Genomic DNA, 23,809 nt, shown 5'->3' on the forward strand with positions numbered 1-23,809 from the left:
ACAGTTGCAGGGTATAGATGAGTTCTGACAGGAAAAGGGTAGAGATAAAAGAGTGAAGAGATCAAGGTTGTAGTGGATATAGCATTAATAAAGTCATGAGAAGAAAAAGTAGTTGAGAAAGGAGAGAAAATAGGTTGAGTAGATTATTTGTAATAGAAATCAGGGAAAGAGCATTTTAATACCTGTGTAAGGGGTTTCTCTTTGAATTCTATGTTCTCAGAAATGTGTAGTCTATATTCTGAGCTCAAATTTTCAGTAAATGCTACTCTAGTTGATTAAATACAAAGTTTCAGGACTAAATCTATTAAAGGTAATAGATTTCTTAAGACTCAAATCATCAGGGTTTTGTGCTCTTTGACTTTCTGTTTTTTTATTATTATTCCCTCATTGTTTTGCTATTTCTCTAGTGCTTGCTTAAAGATATGATTAGTGCCATACTAATATTTTTTCTTCCATCTCTTCCTCCTCTCTCATCATCATCTTCAATTATTACCATCATTATCAAAATAATCATCACCATTAGGCTTCATTAAGTTGATTATATTGGTATTGTAATATTTAGTTAGAACTGTTTTCATAACTTTCTTCTGAGAGTCATGCAGGCCGTGTTTACAGCACTATCTGCTTATATACGGAGTACTTGTTTAAGGCTTACTTAAAACATGGACATGATTTCTGTCATACATTCTTTCAGTTCAGTTTTCCAGAAAAAATAACAAAGAATCAAGAGAAGAAATAAATGTCAAGAAATCATAAAGTACAGTCTTAAGATCTCAGTGACTATAGGAGTATATGATGTCACTAGAATAATTTGGCAGAATGTTTCTTTCTGCTTCAGAAGAAAACTGTTGTGGGCGCTGGGCCTCCAGATGGACTCATGGGAGGCACTGTTATGAGCTCTAGGTCTTCAGCAGGACTCATGTAGGACATTTCTGTGGAATCCAGGCCCTCAGCTAGTTTCCTTGGTCTCAGTGTGTGGACAGATTTCCTGCACTCTCTTGTACCTCATTCTTTAGGTGACTACTGTAAATAATCTCATATAAATATGTATCCCATATTATATATTGTTCCCCTTGCAAAATAAGCCCCAAACCAACACAAAATCCACACGGTTGTGAGGTAGTGACTAAATATCTTAGTATAAACTGGAGTAACAGTGGACTTCTTCTAGCGAGGAGTATAGTGGTCTTATGAGAGCCCTTCCGTGGAGTGTAACTTAGTTCATTTTCACTTCTGATTGTCTATAAGATTGCTTTCTCTCTTTCCCTTCTCTGCACCATCTCACACTTTCTGCTGAATTTCTTCTATCAGTGACTTGAGGTCTACCTATTTGTGTGAGAGACCTGGAAGTCATATTGTGCAGTCCCCCAAATTCGTCCAAGACCTCTTTTGTCCATGTAGCATGCTGCCTTGATTCATGTCTGTCTTCCCTACTGTCACTCAGCTCAACTGCCCATCACTCTTTTCTGGATTAGTACCGTGCCTTCCTAACTTGTATCCTGTTTCTTTTACTTTACTTGATTTCAAGACTCCTATTATATGTCTGTCCTCTTACCCTCTCCCCTTTGTTAGTGATTGTGCTCATGAAAATTATGAATCCCAGACCAAATGTAGAACAGCAGAATGGGAGTTAGAGTGAAGATAGGAATGTTAAATCTGGAGTTAGGAAGTGACGTTTTACTAGTCAATGTGTGACTCCATTCAGACTCCTTTACTCCAGGGCAGAAGTGATCATTTCTATGTTGAGCATCCACTAGAGCCCATACATATCTTTCTTCTAGAATCACATCTCTACTCCATAATCTCTTTGGAAATGTAAGCTCCTTGAGATCAGCGACTGTGTCGTGTATTAGAAAGCCTAACATTTAGTAAGCTCTCTACTGTATTAAATAAGATGTAGGCCTAAACAGGACTGGTGTCAGCAGGAATGGAGTGGAGAAAGTGAGTGATAAAGATGTTGGGTGTAGAATTAGATGGCCTTGGTAGTAGATTGTTTCTAGGGGCAATAAAGAAGGGAGTATCAGACCTATCTAGGGAAAATTTGAACTTTAGTGGCCATGAATAGAAATAAGAAAGTCAGGAGGAGGAACTGGTGAGTTTGCTTCCAGGCACATTGATTTTGATTTCTGCAGCTAATTTTAATTTTAAGCATTTGAATTGTTTCTGAAGACAGTTCCAATTTGGGGACTAAGAATTTGGAGGAAGTTTTGGCCTAGAGGTAAAAATGTGCTTTGTGAGTGAGTGAAATTACCCATTGAAGACAGTAAAACAAGGGAAGACAGCCTCCTTCATCAGATGCATAGCGAAGTTCTCTTTTCTAGGAATTTGGAAAGGAGGCAGGGCATGAGTCATCAGAGAATTCCGTGAAAGCATACAGTCATTAAGCCTGGAAAAGAGAATTTTGAGAAGGAACAGATAAACAACAATATCAGCAATTGCAGTGATATTGAGTATGCTGAGAGCTGAGGCTTATTTAAATTTAAATAGTAGGAGAGTAGTAATACAATTTGAGAATTATTTACTCATGAATTAAATATGTTTTTTTTTCTTACAGAGCAGCTAAGTTAAAACAATCTTTAGAATGCTACAGAAACTAGGTGGTAAAAATATTCGCCTCTGTCATCTGTGGTTAAATAAAATTCCTTTTATTAGTTTTTCTTGGAACTGTATCCTCTAGCCATACAGTCAAGAGGAATCTAGTGATAGAAGCCAAAGAGATAAAAGTGAAGTGTTTTGATTTATCTTGTTGTCACATTCAACTGTCTCAGTTTATTATTTGGTATCAAAACAAACAATAGATTTTTGTTTCCTGATAGAATTCAAGTTGATACTTTGCCATTTTCCTTGCTTCACATCTAGGGCTACTTTAATACAATTCTCTCTTGATTTTTTTCCCCTTTTTTTCTGTACATTTATGGATTGAATAAGAGCAACAGAGCCCTGTTAGAGCACAACAATCTTTCAGGGGTGACAGGCCATGCTGTTAGTATTTTCTCCAAGGCAGCCTATGAGGAGGGCAGGGATGGAAGACACTATTTTTCACTTCTATCCTCCATCCTTGGATTGTGGTGAACGCAGAATACACTTACTGGTCCAGAGAAAGTTGAGTCATTATGTGAGGCTGGAAAACAAAGGCTTTTCTCTTGCTCTTTGACAACATAAAACTCCGATAAGGGCATGACCAGTAAGTGGCCCATTAAAAATGAGAAATCCAGTGGCCATGTTTGTTTTAGCATTCTGGAAGTTCTATAAAGTTTGTTGGAGAAATGCGGGGCTCTAAGTTTAGTTATGTATCTCTTGTTTTGATTGTAGGTAAGAACACTTTGTTATCCATTTTCAGGATAGATATCTCCTTAGAAAAAATTAATGAAACCCCAATAGTGCTTACTTCCAAACCAGCCCCAAAATAAACTCATAACTTCAAGGTCTCAGAAGTGAGCGTGGGGAGTGCTTCTGCAGTCTTGGCTTCCTCTCAGGACAGATATTGGGAAGAGGCTTTCAGTCACCATTGATTGTTTATGCTTCTTCTCTGTCCCCTTATTGCTTAACTTTCAGTTTGGTTTGGTTAGCTACCAGCTTGTGAGTTGGATGGACTCCAAGGAAACTTTCTAAATACAGCATAATGGTACCAAGTTAAATCTGCAGCAGTATAAGGATCTTTGGTGAGACTTTATTTGTAATAATAGGACCCCTTTGCTCAGCAGTCTTAGCAACAAGTGGTCAAATAAAGGTTGTTTCCAAGCTGTTTGTCCAACATGATCGGAATACACAGGCACAAGACAACCACACAACCTCATGATCTTCAGCACGTACCTTAGAGTCATACAGACTTGAATTCAAATCCTGACTCTGTTACTTCAAAGCTTTGTGAGCTTGGATAAGTCATTTGACTTTCTACGCCTCAGTTTTCTTTATCTCTAAAATGACATAGTGATGGGACCTCACAGGATTATTGTGATAATTATACGAAATTCTAAAATAGAAAGCATTTAGCACAATTCTTGGCACTTAGTACTTATGCATATGAGATGCAAAACAGGATGTTTCCAAACACCTGACCAGTACGATGTTCCTAGAGGCCTCAGAATTTTTTTTTTTTTTTTTTTTTTGGTTTTTCTCCGGTACCGGGAACCAAACTCACGACCTTGCACATGCCAGGCAGGCGCTTTTGCCACTGAGCTAAATCCCCAGCCCCTCCTAGAGGCCTCAGTTTCATTCTTTTCCCACCCGAACAGACCATGGTAACAATCTTTAAATGAGCCACACTTTTGTCCTGCTTGGTTTTTGCAAGTGAAATTTTACCAAGGACTAGGAAATGACAAGATAATGACCATATTCTTGTAGCTTTTGCAAACACATTTTTTGGCTTCAAAAAATAGGGATTTATTTGCTTACAGTATTGAAGTTCAGAAGTACAAAATCATTTTCACTGGGCTAAAATCAAGGTATTGGTGGGGCTGTGTTTCCTGTGGAGGCATTAGGGGAAAGTCTGCTGTTGTTAACTTCCATCATTCCTTGGCTTATGGCTGCATCCCTTCAGTCTCTGCCTCTGTCTTCATATTATCTTCTCTGTGTGTCCCATCTTCTTTACTTGCCTTTGATCAGAATATAGGAGATTACATTTAGGTCCTATCTTGAGAACACAGAATGACCTCATCTCAAGATTCTTACTCACATCTGCAAAGACACTTTTCAAAATCAAGAGCATTTACCAGTTTCAATAATTTGGGTTTGATGTGTTTGGGGACTATTATTTTGCCTAATACAGAGACAGATGTCTTTCTCCCTTGAAGACTCAAAGTGCTTGATCTTCTGGAAACATGGTTTGCTTACAGATTTACCTCATGAGAACTCAGCTTCCAAACTGATGGACCATTTAAAGGAAGCCAAGGGCTGCTGTCAGGAAGGGTCTGATTTAGGTCAATCTAATGCCAGGGAACAGATGTGTATGGCAACATTCCCAGCTCTCATTATGGAAATAAACCATTAATTATACTTTTTGAGGAACTGATAAGTCACTGGCCAAGCTGGTCTGAGTTCTGGGCAGGGAATCAGTGGCAGCCAGTTCCTACATCTGGCTGTTGTGTGTGGAGAGTGGTCCCGTTCTAGGGCGAACAGGTGTGTTCAGTTGGCCTGGTACTAATTGTCTTGTGTCTATTAGTAATTTTTGCCATCTGTTTCAGCAAGGGAGTCACAAAGGATCTATGTGATCACTGGCAGGGGCTTTGAGGTAGTGTAAAGAGAGTGAATGAGCTCCTGTGTGGCCACCCAATGCAAGGGCAGAGCAGGGACTGAACCAATTTAGAAATTAGAGAAGAGCTTCCCCAGCTGAAATTGGGACAGTCACCTCCTGGCCCTCCTACCACTTTTCCATCTCTCTCTCACACACAGCGTAACGATGTGAGCCTATGGAAATTCCTTCTCAGGGCTTTGGCAAGTGTTCCTGAGCATGCTTCATTCAGGCCTGCTTGATGCTCACCAGCTGCCCTGAGCACAGCCAGGAGAGATGAACACTCCTAGTAACTTCTTTTATAACACAGCTGGCTGGAAAGTTTGATCAAAGAGTGATCCTAAAGAAACCTCCATTGATTTTCAGTTATAAAATAGTAACAATTGTTGAATACTCAGGCTCTGCACCCCTTCACCTCATTTTCTTTCTAGGTCTAAACTAATAGCAATATAACCTTGGGCAGATACCTAAAAAAAATCTCAGCTTCACAGTGTTCTCATCTGTTAAATGTAGATAATAGTAACTAACCTATACCATGTTCCAGAGAGTCTAAGGATGTTAGATATACTTAAACTTCTAACCCTCACAACAATGCTGTAAAGTGGTTTGCTGTTATTATCCTACTTCAAGGATGAGGGAACAGGTGCGACGAGTTTAGGCAACCTGTTTGGGTTATCCATTGATAAAGACAGAGCAAGGATTTGGATGCAGATAGTCTGGCTTCAGCATATGTACTGTGAGTCATATTTTGTGCTGCCTCTCCTGCTCAAGGTTATGTTGATCAACATGTGTGGTATGTGGTGGTGTCCCCCCATTACTCCTGCTGTCCAATGAGTCATAGAGAGTACTCTCAGTTACTGTCAAAAGTAGTTTCTTGTCTTGGTTCGATACTTTTCCCTTCAGAATTAAATAATTATTGCATGTGAAGTGCTGAGAACAGTAGTTGACCTATGGGAAGTCCTCCCCTAAGGTTAGTGATTAATATTTGGACTTCTTCCAATACTACCTCCACCAGCATCACCACCACTCCCAACCATCTGAAGTCTGGGAACCTTACAGCTAGGGGCTGAAGCCTGAGTGAGCTCAGGTTCTGCAAATGCATATCAGGGAAGCCAGTGTTCCCCATTTCCACGCTGAGAACAGACATTTTTCATTGATCCCAGAACATCAGTTTTTCCCGCCTTGTGTCCTGGCACTAATCCACACTTATTTGATTAAATCTGACATATGAAATTAACTGTTTGCCACACCTACTTTCCTTGAATCCAGTAATACAAGATCCCAGTGTATAGCGAATTTAAGTTTAAGCTGGACCTATGCATTTCTGCATTTATATTAAAACATTTGATTGCTAAAGGGATAATAAATTTTGAAACTCTTCACATTGTACTCCTTTTACTCCAATAATCTTCTCCACCTGGTCTCTCTTGTTTTTACTTTTCTTTATATAAATATTTAAAGAAATCAAATTCAGAAGTTTCCTATACCCTGCCTGAAATGTAGTACCTTATGATAAAAGAGTATTGAAATACTATAGAAATGGGCACAATAAATAAGGCAAAAGCATGAGTCGTCATAGGAATTATAGTTGGCACCTAAGATCTACGGCTTAGAAAAGCTATCTTTAAACATGATTTGTATAACTGGTAGTGAAATTCATTTCAGGTTGGTTTCACATGGCATAAGGGACATCTAGTGGTTATCTAGGTCTCTGCAGATTTGCTAAAGGTAGTGTAAAGTAATAGGTGTAAGTATTGGGGCTAAGACCATCACCTTGAAAAGGACCCCTAAGAAAGGGGGGAGCTCTTTGTTGCATGATTCTTTATTGTGAGTTAACAAAGAGTAAAAAAAACCTTATCAGAAAAAGTTAATCTGGGTCATAGCATTTCTATCTATGTTATTGTCAGTTCGAATCCAACTCCTATTTAGTGTCTTCTGCACCCAGCTGGAGATGATTCTGTTATTAGCTGGTGTATTCTTCCTATCGCTTTCCCTACCTCTTGAACTGATTGCAGAGGGTTTCTTTGGACCACTTTGAAAGCCATCTGATTAGAACCTCCATTAGGTTTGAAGCAGAGCTGCTTAGCAGGCCAGGCATGAAATAGTTTGTAATTGCTCCTGACAGGGAGACAGACCTCCTTTGAAATTTGCTCAGGCATCAGAAAGCCGTGTATCTCTGGTTCATGTGTATTTTACATCAACAAGTGGGCTTCACATTACCAAGGGATGACCCTCTGTAAACTTGTCTTCTCAGCCCTGGAGATTGTCCATGGAACTTACCCACAGGTCAGCACCTCTTGTTGTAACCTGTCACTATCCATAGCTCTGAACTTACAGTTTCTGTCTTCTGGACTATTTAGAATACTTGTCTCATACGCTACTATTGTTTCCAGTCAACTGTGCTAGACTTCTCGCTGGTTCTGTTCCACTGAATCTTTTTATAGTGTTTTCTCTTATTTGGGCCTTTCATATTCTCTCTTTGTTCAAAAGCTGTTTGGCCTGCCTATTGTTATCTTTTTTAGTGTAATCGCTGACAGCCAGAAGTTGCTAGTTATTGCCAAAGCTTCATTGTTGGGGACCCATTCTTGCTTTTTGACTCTGGGTGCAGAGGATAATGGCTCTGAGGCACGGTTTCAATATATCTATGTATTTTCTATGGCAAGTGCAAGCTACATGGTCACATAAAAAGTGTACAATAACCCCTTGCATATTTCTAAGTGGAAGGCAGAGTTTGTACTGAACTTTGTCAGCCAATCTCTTAGAGAACCTTGCTAGAATTTGTAATTGCATGTTGTACTTCCTCTCTTAGTGTCTGCCAAGGCACATAGACTAATGACAGCTGCCACTCTGGGGTATAGAGCTTTCCATAAAGATAGTCTTAAAAATTCAGGCACATTTCCCAAGCATGCACACTGGGGAAAACTCAACTAAATATTCAGCGGTTCCATCAAACGTCTTTTAGCTGTCTGAGATACTTTGGCTTTCTATCTTCTCTTCACATCACTCATTGTCAGGCAAAATGAATATAGTGGTTTCTTTCTGGATTATAGTGACTTAGAGGCAGTAGGAAAAAGTCTTTGTGATCTTTCCTATCTTTTTTCCTCCCCACTGTTCTAATTCCTCCTACAAGCGCATTTTATGGCAGGTACTGGGAGACAGGGAGAGCAAAGGCATAGTTTAATCCATGTGAGAAGATGTCAGTTTCCTTGGAGACATGGACAATTGCAGCATAATATGATAAATACCCTGATAACAGTGAGAACCTGGAGCCCTGGGAGCTGAGAGGTGAAAATGAATGGGTGGGAGCAGAAGCAATAGGAATATTGGAGAAGACTTTGCAAAGGTGGTGATACTTAAACTATGACTCACATGTCCAGTCAGAGTTATTTGGAGAACTCATGTAGGATTTACCTCTGGAATGGTTAGTTGGAAGATGTGTAGAACTTTGATAAGGCTGTAATGGGAAGTATAAGGAAGTAGTGAGGACTAGATCAGAAAGTGTCTAATATGTAACATGTAAAAGTCTGCATTTCGTACTGCATTTGGTGGAAAGTCATTGAGATGTTTTTAAAGAAAACTGGGACGATTCTAGTCCTTGAACTAAAAACAACAGTAGATTCCTAGTGTGTCATTCAGGAAGGTTCCTTTTAAATTTTGTCACTTTTCTAAATAAACTGCTAAAGGTTTCCTTTCTACTCTAATGGTTCCCTCATTTTCCCCAATTGCATAATGTATGCATTTTTAGAGCTCGTCATAATCAAGTGCCACCTACTCATCCGATCTTATTTCCTCTGCTGTGTGACATGTAACATTCACTCTAGTCAGGCTGGTGCCTTCATCAAATATTTTAAGTGAAGAGGAAATGTAGGTGTTCTCTGGAAATGCAGATTTTTGGGGAGTTGATAAATGTACATGTTCTCTGATCTGTTTAGTACATAAGAGAATTCACGAAATGAAAGTGTGCGTATATCCAACCTCTGCTTTGTGTCAGGCACTTGGCTAAATACTGGGAACGCTTTGCTAATCATTTCAGAAATACACAGCCTTTATCTTTAAAAAGCCTATTGTCTAGAGGGTCCTAGTAGTGCCATTCCAAGAAAGCACAAAAATACCATTTGAGTTTCTGATCACAGGTTTTTATGCATTTATTGGGGTGACAAAATGCCTCATTTTAATTCTGATATAAAAATGTCCCCTCCACTACACATCTTCCAACTTCTCCAAGCATTTTGGTGGTGGCCTTATTCTTGTGATCCTTTGTCCTCCACAGTGTAGACCAGAGGTCTAGTGTATACTTAATACACTTGCATGGGTTAGTTTTGTTTCTAAGATTTTCATACAGCTGATGAGTTTATCTTAAGGTGGCTGTATGTAAAAGGAGAGCATGAGGACTAGCTCACAGAGGACTAGCTCGCAGAGGACTAGCTCTGGGTCTTTAGTGACTGATGCACTTCCTGGAGCTCTGCCTTGAGAGGACTACTGATGTTCATCTGTGTTGCATGGGAAAGGGAGTAGAATGAATGCTATATACCATAAAAGGAGGGTAAAGGCACACATCCACCAACATGGCTCTAAGAATTTGGTTGCTGTGACTGAGGATCAGCTGGCAACAAAATATTCGCTTTGCACTACGCATTGACAAGTCCTGTTTAGAAAACCTATGGCCCATACAGTAATTGCAAGTTTGTGTCTTATTTCTCTGCCTGATCTGTCTATGTCAAATTCTTCCTTCATTAATTAGGTAGAAGTTTAGTAGATTCTGTGAGGACGGTAAAGCCTGATCCAGTAAGGCTTACCTCTTATGATAGACTCTGCTTTGATAGTATCCTAAATACAGGACATTGATGGACTGGAATTTTTTTTTCTATAGGATGTGTGGATACATTAAACCCCATTCCTGATCAGGTTTTCTAGCTGAATAAAAGTGCACAAAGTTCACCTTCATGAGAAAACTAAACTCTGTCTCTCTCTTTCTGGTTGGCCTGCTTGCATGCTGAGTATGAATAAATAGCTGTCTTGGTTACTTTTTGCTCATTACTGAGACAAAGTACCTGATGCCCAAAATGGAAGAAGGAAAGGTTTATCTAGCTTACAGTTTGTGGAGGTTTCAGTCCATGCTTGGCTCGCTCCAAGACAGAGTGGCACATGGCACAGGACAACCATTCATGGCAGCAGAAGACAGCAAAAGCAGCCAGAGTAAAAGGGAGGAATGGCTTCAAGCAGCCTCTTTCTCTCCCTTACATATGCAAACTCTCTGCCCCAGGGTGGATGTAGCACTCACACCCATAATACCAGCATGTGATCATGGATCAATCATACACTGTAAAAGCCTGCCCCATGACTACAGGAGTCTTTGGGGGAACATCCAGACACAAACTGTAACAATGGCTTTATTCAAAATGAGCTAGGGACTGAGGATTTTGCTAGTTAAACATCAGTCTCCCTGTATTTTTTCTGCTACTGTTTGCATTATGTTCCTATCATCTTTTTCTGCTCAAATGAGACTAGGTATGATCAGCAGGTATGAGGTGGAGGGCCTTGGTGAGGCTGAGCTTGCAGATGTATTTTTTTAACTCATAGTGTTGGATCATACAACATTTAAAAATTCAATTACTTGTCAAATATTCTACTATGGGTTTCTACCTTAGCTGCAGTCCTTTTTTGGCTTTTATCTTGAGCTCAAGAACTGAGACATTTTCTGACTCCTGTCTTGCAAGTCTGACACTCAGTTCTCATTTGCAATTCCTGGTGCTTAGTTTTTTGACACTGGCAGAGCTTGACCACTGCTCACAAAATATAAAGCATGAAAATGGTGACATCCGTGGTATGTAGCAGTTGAGACTCCGAGCCCCAGGTTGGATGTCAGCTGCAGCTCAGCAGGCAGAGTTAGTTTATTAACCCCTGTTAACAAGAACATAGATGCAGATGTGGCCCTGGTCACACTGAATATTAGGTTCTTCTAACTTTGGAAGCTAAGAGGACCATCTGCTGCCACATTTGTGCTTGCAGTTCGCTGTTGGACTTTGGTCAGTGGTACACTGTGATGGAAAATGATGTTAATGATAATGAATCCTAAATCTGTGCAAAGATATGGAGACGGAGGAAGGGAGAGAGGAAAAAAAGAAATGGCCACTGTTTGAACCTTGGCTGTGTGATATATTGGTACATGAATGATATATGTAGTGATAGAATATATTATGATTTTGTATATATATATAAATATATATATATTTATATATATAAATTTGGAGGCTTAGTAAATCCAAAGTCTGTCATTAGTTTCTGCCCTTCCTCTGAGCTGACGATCCTCTCAGGACTCATCTTCAGAAAGAGTCTTTCCTTCCTGATGATTCCATGTCACAATATACTGTCTGTTGATGTAGTTCTTGCTTTTTGCAGGAAATAACAAGATTGATAGTGCTAACTACCATATATTAAGTGCTCATTAGAGGCCAAGCACTGTGCTAATATTATTTCCTAAAATCCTGTAAAGTAAGACATTACCTACATTGCATGGAAGACCCTAGGCTGAGACAAGTTAAATGTTTTGTGGAATGTTACATAGTCAGTAAGGATGGATCTGGCTCAAATCCTAGTGAGAGAGATTTCAAAGTCCACGACCTATGCACTGCCTTGTATACTGTCACTTGGGGCCAACATCTAATTTAATGAAGATATGAACATTTATTAAATGTCTAACAGTTAGGAGTTCTATCATAATTCTAAAAAGCATAATTTTTGCTCATAAGGAGTTTGAGGTCTGTTGGAAAGGCCAAATCTATTTTTTTGTTTTTTTTATTTTTTTGAGACAGGGTCTCTCTATGCCATTCAGGCTGCCCTTGAGCTCACTTTGTAGCCCAGGCTGGTCTCGAACTTGCAACAGTCCTCCTGCCTCAGCCTCCCAAGTGTTGGGATTACAGGCATGTGGCACCATGCTAGGCCCAAATCAGGTTTTTTTTTTTTTTTTTTTTTTAAGTAGTAAGCAGCTATGTTTATTGAAGATCACAGGGAGTTGTGCTCAGGGTAAATCCAAGCCAACAAAGGTATCACATAAACTAAGAAAGGTGCTGGGACCACAAAAAAGCACTGCACACAGGTCAAAAGTAGCAACAATGGAAAAAAGGGGCCCAAAACTCAGACCTTAATTTAAAGGCCAGATACCCCTGCTTTAGGTGCCTTCCACTAAATCTCTAGGAGTGACCTGCAGGAATGATTGACAGGCTTCAGCATACATGCTTACCGCAGAATTTGCTGTGTTATTAACTGTATTTATGACAGCGCATATTTATGAGCCTGTAATGGAGCCAGTAGGGTAAAGGTGACCAGAAGGTCCGGCTAGGAGATCCAACTCACTCATTCACTGCCCTACAGCGCCAGCCATCCCCTAAGTTTTTGTTACCAAATCTATTTTTATTCTGAGATAATAAAGCTGAGTGGGTTAAGAGCAAGAAAGATGCGTGGACCCAATGGTTTAGTAGGGGCAGAAATCACAAGTCGCTGATGGCCTGAAGTGCAGAAGGGGACAGCCGCAGACAGTAGTATCTGTGATTCTGTGGAGTCCCCAGAATGTCACAGAATAATATGAGTAGCCCAAAAGTTTTATCTAAAAGATACCAATCTGGGAGGTACAGGTAAAAGTTAATTTGCTCATTATCTGTTGTCAGAAGATTGAACTGGAGTGGGGAATAAATACATCTTTGTCTTTTGGTGGTTGTAAGTAGCTCCATGTATTGATGTAAAGTTGAAAGCTTTCCTGGCCTTTGTGGTCAAAGTCGCTCCTCTCAAGGGGCTGACAGTGGCTTCTCCATCGTTCCATGCTGTCAGCTTACATGCCAAGAATGTTCCCCACTGCCCTTAACTTCAGACATCCTCCAGTGACCTGGAATAGCACAGCGGAGCCCGGTGGCCAGGTCCCATACCTATGAACCATTTGGCCTTAAAAGCTGACCTGGTGGTTTTACTGAAACCATTCTATATGTAGACCCAAAGAAAATCTAAAGGTGTTTTAAAAACAAGAGAAAAAGAAAAAGGCCCATTTCTCTACAAGAAAGGAATCATGTCAAGAGGCCCTCTGGCTATGGCAGGGCATACGTCCATATTACCCCATGCCTTCGGTTCCTTGTCACAGTGCAGAGGGATGTGACATTTATAACAGAACATAAGGACAGACCTTATCAGGAAGTTGAAACAGAATGTCCTGGGATAAAATGGAAGAGGGAGAGAAGAAAACGCTTCTGTGAGGTGGGACTGTCTAACCTTTAGACTTATTCATGGGGACCTGGCTTGTAACTCGGGTATAGTGGAAGAGTTTAATGTAACAAGTGCATTACCCAGGGGAAGAATGCTCTTATTTTCCAATCAAGACAAGTACTTTGGACCCTACTGTCAGCTTCATCATTAGCAGGCAACATAAGGATTCTAATTTATCAAGCAGTGGGAATCAGCAAGTACCAGAGTGCCCAGGGAAGGTCTGAAATGAGTTTCGATGTAGGTCTGGGCATATCGTTTCAGTAGCTTGGAGGGGTGAGGAAGGCATTGCAGACTGGGATACATGATTAGCAGCAATGCAGAAGCACTAACACCTGAGCTCAGACAGGGGTCCAATGTGACTCCCGATTGGGCAGATATAAGAGTCCATCAGAGAGAGAGCCTATTAGGTGTGAAGTGCTTTGCATGTGAAGATGAAGTTTGGTGTGGTTGTTGTACATGACGAAGGGCTTTCTACCTTATGTATAGGCATGGACTGGTGAAGGGTCTAGATACTGCCATCCCAAAATTATCTGGCCCCATTGCAGTGAGAGACAGATTAATCAGCCATGTGATTTGGGGAAAATACCCATCTCTGAGCCTCATGTCTGCAAAGTAGGACTACTGTTACCTGTTTCACGTACTCACTGTGAGTGATAGAGCCTGGCACACAGTAGACTATCCATTGGTGGTAACAGTTTTCATCACGTTGTTTCACCACTCAGAGCTTGCCTCACTCCTGGCTGATCCTCTACATTTCCATAGCAAGGACTCTAGAGCAACACAAGTGCATTTGCTCAGGGACTTCATCTTAACTCTGAGACTCTGACCTCAGCTGTTCTACTGTCTGGGTTGTTAAGCATGATGTACAAGTCCAAACAGCAGTCTTTACAAACCCATAAGTGGGTAGTAAGACCGGCCCGCCACCCTTTGTGATTCTGCCTCTGTGCCTTCCAGGCTGTGTGACATCTTCCCCCAGGGGAAGTCATTTGTGCTATGTCTTTAATTGTTCCCTGTTGGGGTAACTTGTCAACCAAGGCTGTTTTCTGTCACTTGATGCTACATCTCTTTCTAGTTGTCAGTTGGGGACATTCACTTAGATGAGAGCCTGATTTTACCGGGGAAGCTCACTGTACCAGATGCTAATTCAGCCTGGGAAGGGTCTTATAGGGGGCCCTGCCCCCATGCTGTGGCACCCAGAGCGCCAGAGAACTTCTGCATGGCTAGGGCTGCAGCTTTGCACAGAGTGGGTGAGTAGGTAGGGATGGTGGGGATGTCAGCAATGAACTTCTCAGCTGAGAACCACTGGGCTGCAAGGCCCTCACGCCCTGTCCCTTTCTTCTTGGTAGGAGACCCTCCAGGAACCTCATTTCAAGGCGCCCTAGGTTGCCGCCAGAACCCCAGCACTGCTGAAGAGGACTTACTATTATTTTTCCTGGGTTTGGGTGCAAGCCTAGAATACTCTGTGTTTTAACATGCATGACACCCCGTTTGATCTGACAACAGCCCTGGGAGGAAAAAGGGGCCAGTTTGCAGCACTGGTCTTGAGGCTCCCCCCTTTTTTTTGACATAAAAAATGTGACCCAGAAAGGTTCCCCAGAGAAATGCATTTACTTTTTTCAGCATAGGGGAAACTCCAAATAAATACACAGTAATGACAGGGCTGGAGAGCTCACCTTCCAAGAAGCTTTGAGAGAAGTCTAATTATCTCTGCCTAGCCACTGTCTGGCCTGTCTCTCCAGAACTGTGTGCGTTGGTTCAGGTGCCAGTGATGTGCCTGTCTCAAGCAAGATCATCTTCACACTCCTTTAAGGGCTCTTTTATTTTCTCTTCTGCTCTCACTTCTCATAGGGATGTATGCATGCACTCTCTTTCCATTTATTATCTTCCGGAGAGAAGCCTCTGTTTATCCCTTTAGGATGAGCTATTGTTATCAAATGATAAACAACCTTTCCAGGGAGCTGTGGTCATAGACACTTCACCCAAATGCAGGAGGAGTCTAAGTTTGGTTTTGGCACGGAGATCTCTCATGCTGAAGCATAGTAGTGGAAGTTAGAAAAGAGAAGTTGCCCATTGTATGACTTCCGTTGTTTCTTTTCTAGTTCACTCACTTGAGTAATTGTGGAAGGGTCCTTTGGGATTTCCCCTTGCACTTGTTCGGTCCAATAGAGCTCAAATGAGAAATTCGACTTCTGAATTGGGAAGCTGAGCATGCGTGACGTTCCACAATGTTAACAATGAACTTCACCGGTGATGCTGGTTGGCTCAGTTCCAAGTGTCCACTGTTCCAGTCCTGCTCTGCGACTTACCAGCTCTGTGTCTGGGGGCTGTCCCTAAATACTCTCTGTGTCTGTTGGTGCATCTGTAAAATAAGGGAATGATTAAAGGCACCCCAAATGGATGTTGTCAGGATCTAATAGGATGTCAGGTGAGAAATCCTGATCAGAGTGCCCGGTGGTAGGTATTCAATGAATATTAGGATCATTATTATTCTCAATGATATTGACTATGGTCAGGGCCACAGTCAAGGTTACATAGCAGGTGAGACATTTGCAGTGCTTTGTCATAATTATATGTCACTCTTGTCGTACCTATTAAAAGGCAAACAGTTCTGCTTGATTCTCTCTTGACAATGGGGGCAGGGAAGAAAAATAGTTCTAGAGTTGGATGCTAGGTATTAAATGATATGCAATAAAATGACCCATCCAATTAACTTTCACAAAAATGGATTGGGAGACTCATTTTGGCGCCTTGTTACTGGCAGTAGAAGTGATACTACTGTACAGCATTCTCAGGGCTATGGAAAGCACGAGACAAGATTCACAACAAACACAACCACCACTACCTAATAAGCTAGGACTCTGTATCTTTGCTATGTGCTATTTCTCAGCGCATCACATGAATTAACCATTTTACAAAATTGTTTCCTCCCATGAATTCTTATTTTCAAAGGAGGAAAAGGACCCAGAGAAATTACTTTGCCAAAGTTGCATAATTTAAAAATAGAAGGTATAGGATTTAGACCTAAACCCAAGTCCGAACTTCATATTTGAATAAGATAATGTAAAGGAGCCAGCAAAGTGGTTGTGTTTGTCCCTTTCCTTTCCATTTTTCCTTACTTATTATGATTGTAGGGATGTCACATCACTAAAGATCACAGCACTGACAACCATCCCAGTACACTACATCAAAATTCAGTATTAATAAGAGTAAAACTTATTTAAATTGCAATTTTAGGGAACTAGATTAATCTTTGTTTTTATATGATTTCAAAGATTTGGGAAGTCATAGCAGAGTTTTAATTGGCATTTTCTCTGCCTCTCTGTGTGGGACAGTGGGCATGGCCATGCAGAAGGGCACTGTGCCCTGGATAGGTCACGGAGGCAGAATCCCTGCTGCTTACAGGGCAGGATAGTGGCTGGCACAGTGCTTTCTTGAATTCTGACTCTCATTTAAATAAATGTTCCCAAATGGCTGAACCAGGGTGTCAGGTGTGTCATTCTACTGCTATCTTAAGTGCACCCTCAGTTTGCAGAAAACACAAGTCCTCACCACCAACTCAAAACTCTCCATTTTTAAAAGAAATACATACATGCATGTGATTTTTAAAGTCAAATATGGGCTGGAGATATAGCTCGGTGGTGTAAATGCTTGCCTGGCAAGCATAAAGTCCTGAGTTCAATTCCCAGTACCACAAAAAAATAAAAAGTGAAAGAAAATAAAGTCAAACAATGCAGGAGGTTAAGTGAGAAGTAAGCCTTCTTCTCAACCTGTATCTCTTTCCAAAGATATTTTATGCTGATATGAGCATGTATGCTTATGCCATTCCCCATCACCCCCTCCCCGCAACTTCTATACAATGATAGTGTAATACACATTCTGTCCTGTTGCTTGCTAGCTTCACTTAACAATATGACTTGGGAGACCTCCATGTCAAAGCCGGAAGTAATACTTCATTTTTCAAGACCACATAATATTCTATTATAAAGATGTGTCATATGTTATTAATGTCATTTAGATTATTTCTGTTCTTGTAGTAAGAATGCTTTAGTAACTCTCTTTATATGGAAGCATATGCATCTATACCACTCAGTGTGTCTTTATTTTAACATGCAAACTCATGTTGTATAACTTTCTGACAACACAAGACATTGCCCAGAAAGACAAAGACAGAGAGAATGTAATGGAAGTGCAGAGGCTTATTCAGAGCTTGTGAATAAGCTTGCTGGATGCCTTTTTGAGTGCTGTGTCTCATGTTTCTCTTGTTGGTTCACACTATTATGTCCTGAAGCCTCTTGAACCTTTTTTTCTGGGTACCCAGTGAGTGATGGATGGATACTGTTTGTAAGACTGATTCATGTGACACTTTTGTTTGGCTTTTGGCAGGTTGTTTATAAGAATAATGACATCCGTCTGGAGCTGTCTCGCCTGGCCCGGATTGGGGATACCAAGATGAAAATCTATGGTGAAGTTGTGTTCAAGTGTGAGAACGTGGCCACACTGGACCCCATCAACTTTGAGAGCCCAGAGGCTTACATCAGCTTGCCCAAGTGGAACACCAAACGCATGGGCTCTATCTCCTTTGATTTCCGCACCACTGAGCCCAATGGCCTGATCCTCTTCACCCATGGAAAGCCCCAAGAGAGGAAAGACGCTCGGAGCCAGAAGAACACAAAAGTTGACTTCTTTGCTGTGGAACTGCTCGATGGCAACCTGTACTTGCTGCTTGACATGGGCTCAGGCACCATCAAAGTGAAAGCCACTCAGAAGAAAGCGAACGATGGGGAATGGTACCATGTGGACATTCAGAGAGATGGCAGATCAGGTAGGACGAGGCAGGGTGTGTGACTGAGACTGGAGGAAGCTGCAGTTTTGCACTTGCATGCTTGCTGATGTCTTGGCTCGTCTCTGTGTCAGTTGTTGTATGATTACGCTTCTGGACAAGACGCCTCTCTCTTGGATGCTCATTCTCTCCTGTTCATCTTCCCTGTTCCTCACCTCACAGTCATTCTCATGAGTGACAGCTCTGTCACTAGTATTATATCCCCCCTTTCTTCTTTTTCTTGTCACTGCAGAACCAACTGTGACATCACAGATGCTGCATTATGTGATTGCTCTGTTTGATAAGCTTCACTGTGTACGAGTTCCTGCAATAGTGCACCCCGAAATAATTGGCAAGAGTCATGTTGCAGGGAGAAATTATGACAACAAAGGAAAAGGCAAATAGATTTTTCCCGAAGTCATGCTCAATTTAAAGCCTTCCTTAGGTGTGAGAGCCTATATTTCACTCTTGGCTCAGACCTCACTAACTCTCTCTGCTTCCTCATAACGTTTTATATTTGGTTTAAATGGTTTTGTTTGTTTTCTGCAGCTGCAGATCAAACAAATGAGCCCCAGGCAGTACAAACCCACTCTGGGAGAGTAAGAGTGTGAGTGCAGTGGTGTTGGGGCATAGAGTGTGGGGCTTCTGAAAGCCTGAACAGTCTGCTTAGCCCTGTGGCACCGCAGGTCACATTCCCTGCTACCAGAAAGGGTGTTTCCCAAGAAGTGGTAATTTGAACGTTTGCCTTTGGATTCATTTTCTGTTCCTCATTTAGGTAGTGTACAGTGAAGAAGAGCCTTGGGTTCATGTGCTATTTTATATGCATTTATTCTCCTCGTGAACATAAAAAGGGCTTCACTGGGTCATTTTCTTCCTAGTTGCATTTGGTCAGTGAGAGCAATAGGTTCCCCAGAAGAAGGAAAGCAGAAATGGCTGAGCTTTGGTAGGATGACTCTCCTGCATAATTCCAGAGCTAGAGCGTGGCAGAGATGAGCAACATTGCCCTTAGCGAGAGCCGAGCGGGTTCTGTGCAGAGGCAGATTGCAGCCCTGGATGTTTTATTGCCCAGTAGGAATCCCTATTGATTGTCTGAAATTTGATCAGAACCAAGAGGCTTCAAATTAAATGTGCTTGTTGACTAAGAATGAACAGTTTGGGCTTTTTAAAGAGAAAAACATAAAAAAATTAATTTCTCTGGAGGCTAAATCAATCTCTCTCTCCCTCTCTCTCTCTCTCTCTCTCTCTCTCTCTCTCTCTCTCTCTCTCTCTAAGTTGTCAACAGGGACTGAGCTAGACAGCTGTCTCAGAATCATAAAAACAAACAAACAAACACAAAGAAAAAAACTGCTGTTGGTTAAGACCGTGTGTTGGGTCATGGTTAAAGGATTTTGTGTCTAATCTAGACTTTGACACAGTTTAAAATTTATTTATCTGTCACACATAAGCTAGAGCACATGAAAGTGCCATATGTTTGTTTCTGTTTATTCCCAACAATAATCATATTTTTCTAGTTGGGTAACTGTTTTTTTTAGTTTTGTTAGAACTACCAGTGGGCCCATCTTTGATAAATGCATTTGCATTTCAAAAGCTTGGAATTTCACACCTGCAAGCTATAGACCTGGGTTTCAAATATTGATGAATTTGATCAAAGCCTATACAAATTTATTGAGTAAACAGATAATTGTTCCAGGAAAACAGTACAACTTCACATTTTAACATGATCCATTAAACTTCTTTTTTTTCCCATGGGGCAAGTTGCTCCTATATTTGCTCCTATATTTTTCATTATAAATCCATGGAAATATGGGTTTTTATCAAAATGGGTATAACATATGTAAATGTGCCATCTTTTTCCTGATCATCTTGAAGGCTAATATGATCTAGAAATTTCCAATCACACCTCAATTAGGAGAGTAAGTCTGAAAAATAAAAAGTACATTCAAAAGAATATTGGTCACACATTCAGAGAACGTGCTTTAGGATGTATTTGAGGATCCAAATTTTACATCAATTCTAGCACTGTCCTCACTGGACATAAATGTCCCTCCCTGTTAGTTGGGGATCAGATTATCCCTGTGGACATGTGGAGGGTAAAGAAAGGAAACTGCAAGAGAAGATATTAAGAGGCACAGACCTCAGCTTCTTCATTTGTATAAGAGAGAAAATAAAACTCCTGACTCTCAAGATTGTTTCAAGGATCGAACTCAAAAGAGAGTGAGTGCTTAAGTTCAAAGCCCATTTAGTACCATCTCTGCACCAAAAATTAAGTAAGTTACTAAGCAAGCAAGCAAGTAAGTAAATAAATATGCAAGAGCACGTGGTAGCCAGGGCATTATTTTTGTCGTGATGGATTCTGACGCAGTAAGAATCAAAGAAAACTGCTAAAGGAGAACTGAGAAAGTAGAGGATCAGCTAACCCTGCCCACATGCCTCTCCATCCTTCCTGTTCTAGTCTCACACTGGTTTTGTAGTTGAGAGCATCCTTTACAGTCTTGATCTCCTTCGATCCTCTCAGCCCTTGTGCTCACACCCTTCTTTGATGAGGGAACTGAGGCTCAGCCAGGAGCAAAGGCTGACTGATGGATGATGCAGGCTGGTTACCTTGGTACTGCTAAAGCACTTTAAGAATAATAATTTTTGAAAAATGTTTTGGCAGGATGCTTTTATATTACCCGGTAGGTGCTACTCACTTTGCACTTCTGTTCTGTAGAATGCGTGAGGCTGGGTCCTTCTCAGTATTCTACTGTCAGCTTAACTGTGCCTCATTAGACTACACACTTTTTTAAAAAAATTAATTTTCCTGGTACACTTATGATATCCACAGTGATCACATTCATTATAAGGAATTTGTACCTGTATGTGACATATCTTAATTCTTTCTTCCCCATTTCCCTCCTCTCCCATCAACCCTTGTTCCCCTCCTTATTTACAAAAGCTTTATTTCCCTTTTTTCCTTTCTGTTCTCCTACTAAAAATTAATTTTATTGGTACTCTTTTGACATACACAATGATCACATTCAACATAGGGAATTTACATACTTTAGAATAGAACTATTGGAGACTCCCGGGGCACCCATGTTACTCTCATCTTGGCATCTATTAATTTCTCTTCTTTATTGGGCTTTGTTGTTGTTGTTTGTTTGTTTGTTTGTGTTGCTGCTCTGCAACATCAGCTCAGTGAGAGGAAGGATGGACATGGCCGACAAGCTCATCCCTTTGTCTAGAACTATGCAAGATATACATTGTTAAATGAACAAAGAAACATGTTGCAGTTAAAATGAATAGGTGGTAATGTCCAAAATACCCGCTGGCAGGGTTCTTGGCTAAGCTCCACCTGCAGGTTATCAGGGCATGGAGGGGAACATAGTAGAGCCATGCGCACCTTTCACTCACACTGCGGCGTCTCCTGTCCGCCTCAGGTACCATATCAGTGAACAGCAGGCGCACGCCCTTCACCGCCAGCGGGGAGAGCGAGATCCTGGACCTGGAAGGGGACATGTACCTCGGCGGGCTGCCAGAGAACCGCGCGGGCCTCATCCTCCCCACCGAGCTCTGGACCGCCATGCTTAACTACGGCTACGTAGGCTGCATCCGTGACCTGTTCATCGACGGCCGAAGCAAGAACATCCGGCAGCTGGCAGAGATGCAGAACGCAGCGGGGGTCAAGTCCTCCTGTTCCCGCATGAGCGCCAAGCAGTGCGACAGCTACCCCTGCAAGAACAACGCCATGTGCAAGGATGGCTGGAACCGCTTCATCTGTGACTGCACCGGCACCGGGTATTGGGGCCGAACCTGCGAGAGGGGTGAGTGCACCTGCCCGGCTTGCGCCCTGTACCTCCTTTGCTCTAGCTCTGCTTTTCTTCCTCCAGGAAAGACTTGTTGGGTTCACTGCTTTCCAGAAGTGCCCTTTCCTGTGCTGAATGCTTGACTTTGTTTGGCTGGGGTAGGGTGGCAGTACGGGAAACTAGAATAAGCACTCACATGATCATAATACACTTTTGATTAAGTATGTTCCCTTTAGAAAAGGCGAGTAGACTCTTTGGGGATTCCAGGAGGGATTACCAACCAGCTGTTTCACTTACTCATTTAACGTGTGCTTCTTTACCCTTTTCTATGGTTCACACCCAGGTTAGGCTTTAGAAAGCAAATTGTGAACAAGGTTTATCTATCGCTGTCTTTATGGAGTTTGCTGGCCTAGTGGAATCAAATAATTACTGACATGGTGAACTTTCTAAGAGGCCGAGTGATGGATTGGTTACAGACATGAATTCTGGGGCCACTGGGGGAGAGATTTGGCCCTCGTGGACTCATGTGAATTTCAGGCCAATCACTGTTTCTGAGACATGATTTCCTCATTTGAAAAGCAAAGGTAGCTGGGCACCTACGTCAGCAGATAGTGATGATAATCAAGTGATTCAATAAGTTCCTGAAATATGGTGAGCACTTAGCACACAATAGTGAGTGCTGTGTGTAATTATGATCACCATCATTTAAAGTAGAGGAGTACCCTTCCAAAGGGACCCAAGATTTTATAGGGGGCCAGACAAAGTTTCTACAGAGAATGTTGAAAGTAAGACTTGAAATAGGCTTATGAGTTAGCTCGGCAAGGAAATGTGAAGGCCGACTGTGGGCTAAGCAGAAGGACCGTGTGTGCCGAGGAACAGAGTGAGGAACAGCAGAGGTGAGGCACAGAAGGAAGCCCACAGTGGGCTGAATGCTTGGTTTCTTCTGAACAAAGTTCTGAATGGAATAAAGAGGGTACACTACGAAGGTGACTCAAAGGGTGCGGGCTGAGCTTTTAGAACAGAACAGAGAGTGTGTGGGGGTCCCCTTTCCATTCACAATGTTCCCATCCTACACTGACACTGAATTTACAGTTCAAGGCAAGAATGAGATAAAAATTAGAAACAAAATCAAGGTGAAGATATTCCTGACTATGAGCCATACCTTGCTCTCAACTTGGGCTAGTTTTTTGTATGCCAAGAACACAAAATCAAGTTGTCTCAGCTTCTATTTTAGATGAAAGGATACTCCATAAAGTTATCAAGTATTTGCTGAAGGCCTACCTCTGGGCTTTGGGACACCACACCACACCTAACAGACAGAGTTTCTACTCCAAAGGATTTTGTTTATTTATCTGAGGAGCTGCAACATATGCATGAGAAGCCATCAAGCAGTGATACAAGGCAGTGGCATAGAATCTGCTAGGACCAGAGCAGGAGGACATGGAGATTCTGAGACCAGAAGACTGTCTTGAGGACATACTTGCAGGGTCACACTGCTAAGGAACATCAGTAGCCAGAAACTGTGCAAGTGTCAAAAGTCTGGTGATGGGCAGAGCTCTTAGACGAGGCTTGGAGCCGACGCTGGGTGACCTACTTGAGAAGGTGTTTTTAAAGGGTGGTTTTTGTAGGATCAACTTATTACTAGTTAAGGCACATTTCAAGAGAACTCCATACCAAGAAAAGATATGGGGCACTAGAGTGAAGGAGAAAAAAGAAGTTTTCTTG

General features: G+C 41.6%; 1 protein-coding gene across 19 annotated transcripts in view; it reads left to right on the forward strand.

Annotated features, from left to right (window-relative positions):
* Positions 1 to 23,809, forward strand: part of Nrxn3 (neurexin 3) — a 1,559,809-nt gene that overhangs the window by 500,140 nt on the left and 1,035,860 nt on the right. For all 19 annotated transcript variants that reach the window (XR_001235159.1, XR_001235160.1, XR_001235161.1 and 16 more), the window contains 2 exons: positions 17,864 to 18,302; positions 21,719 to 22,102. Coding sequence is in view for 16 of the 19 variants with exons in the window: in XM_013517252.1 (XP_013372706.1) it covers positions 17,864 to 18,302; positions 21,719 to 22,102 (823 nt within the window). In the remaining 3 variants the exon portion in view is untranslated. The remainder of the gene's footprint in view (positions 1 to 17,863; positions 18,303 to 21,718; positions 22,103 to 23,809) is intronic.

The sequence above is a fragment of the Chinchilla lanigera genome, unplaced genomic scaffold (assembly GCF_000276665.1).
Source record: "Chinchilla lanigera isolate Chin_1 unplaced genomic scaffold, ChiLan1.0 scaffold00037, whole genome shotgun sequence".
NCBI classification, from domain to species: domain Eukaryota; kingdom Metazoa; phylum Chordata; class Mammalia; order Rodentia; family Chinchillidae; genus Chinchilla; species Chinchilla lanigera.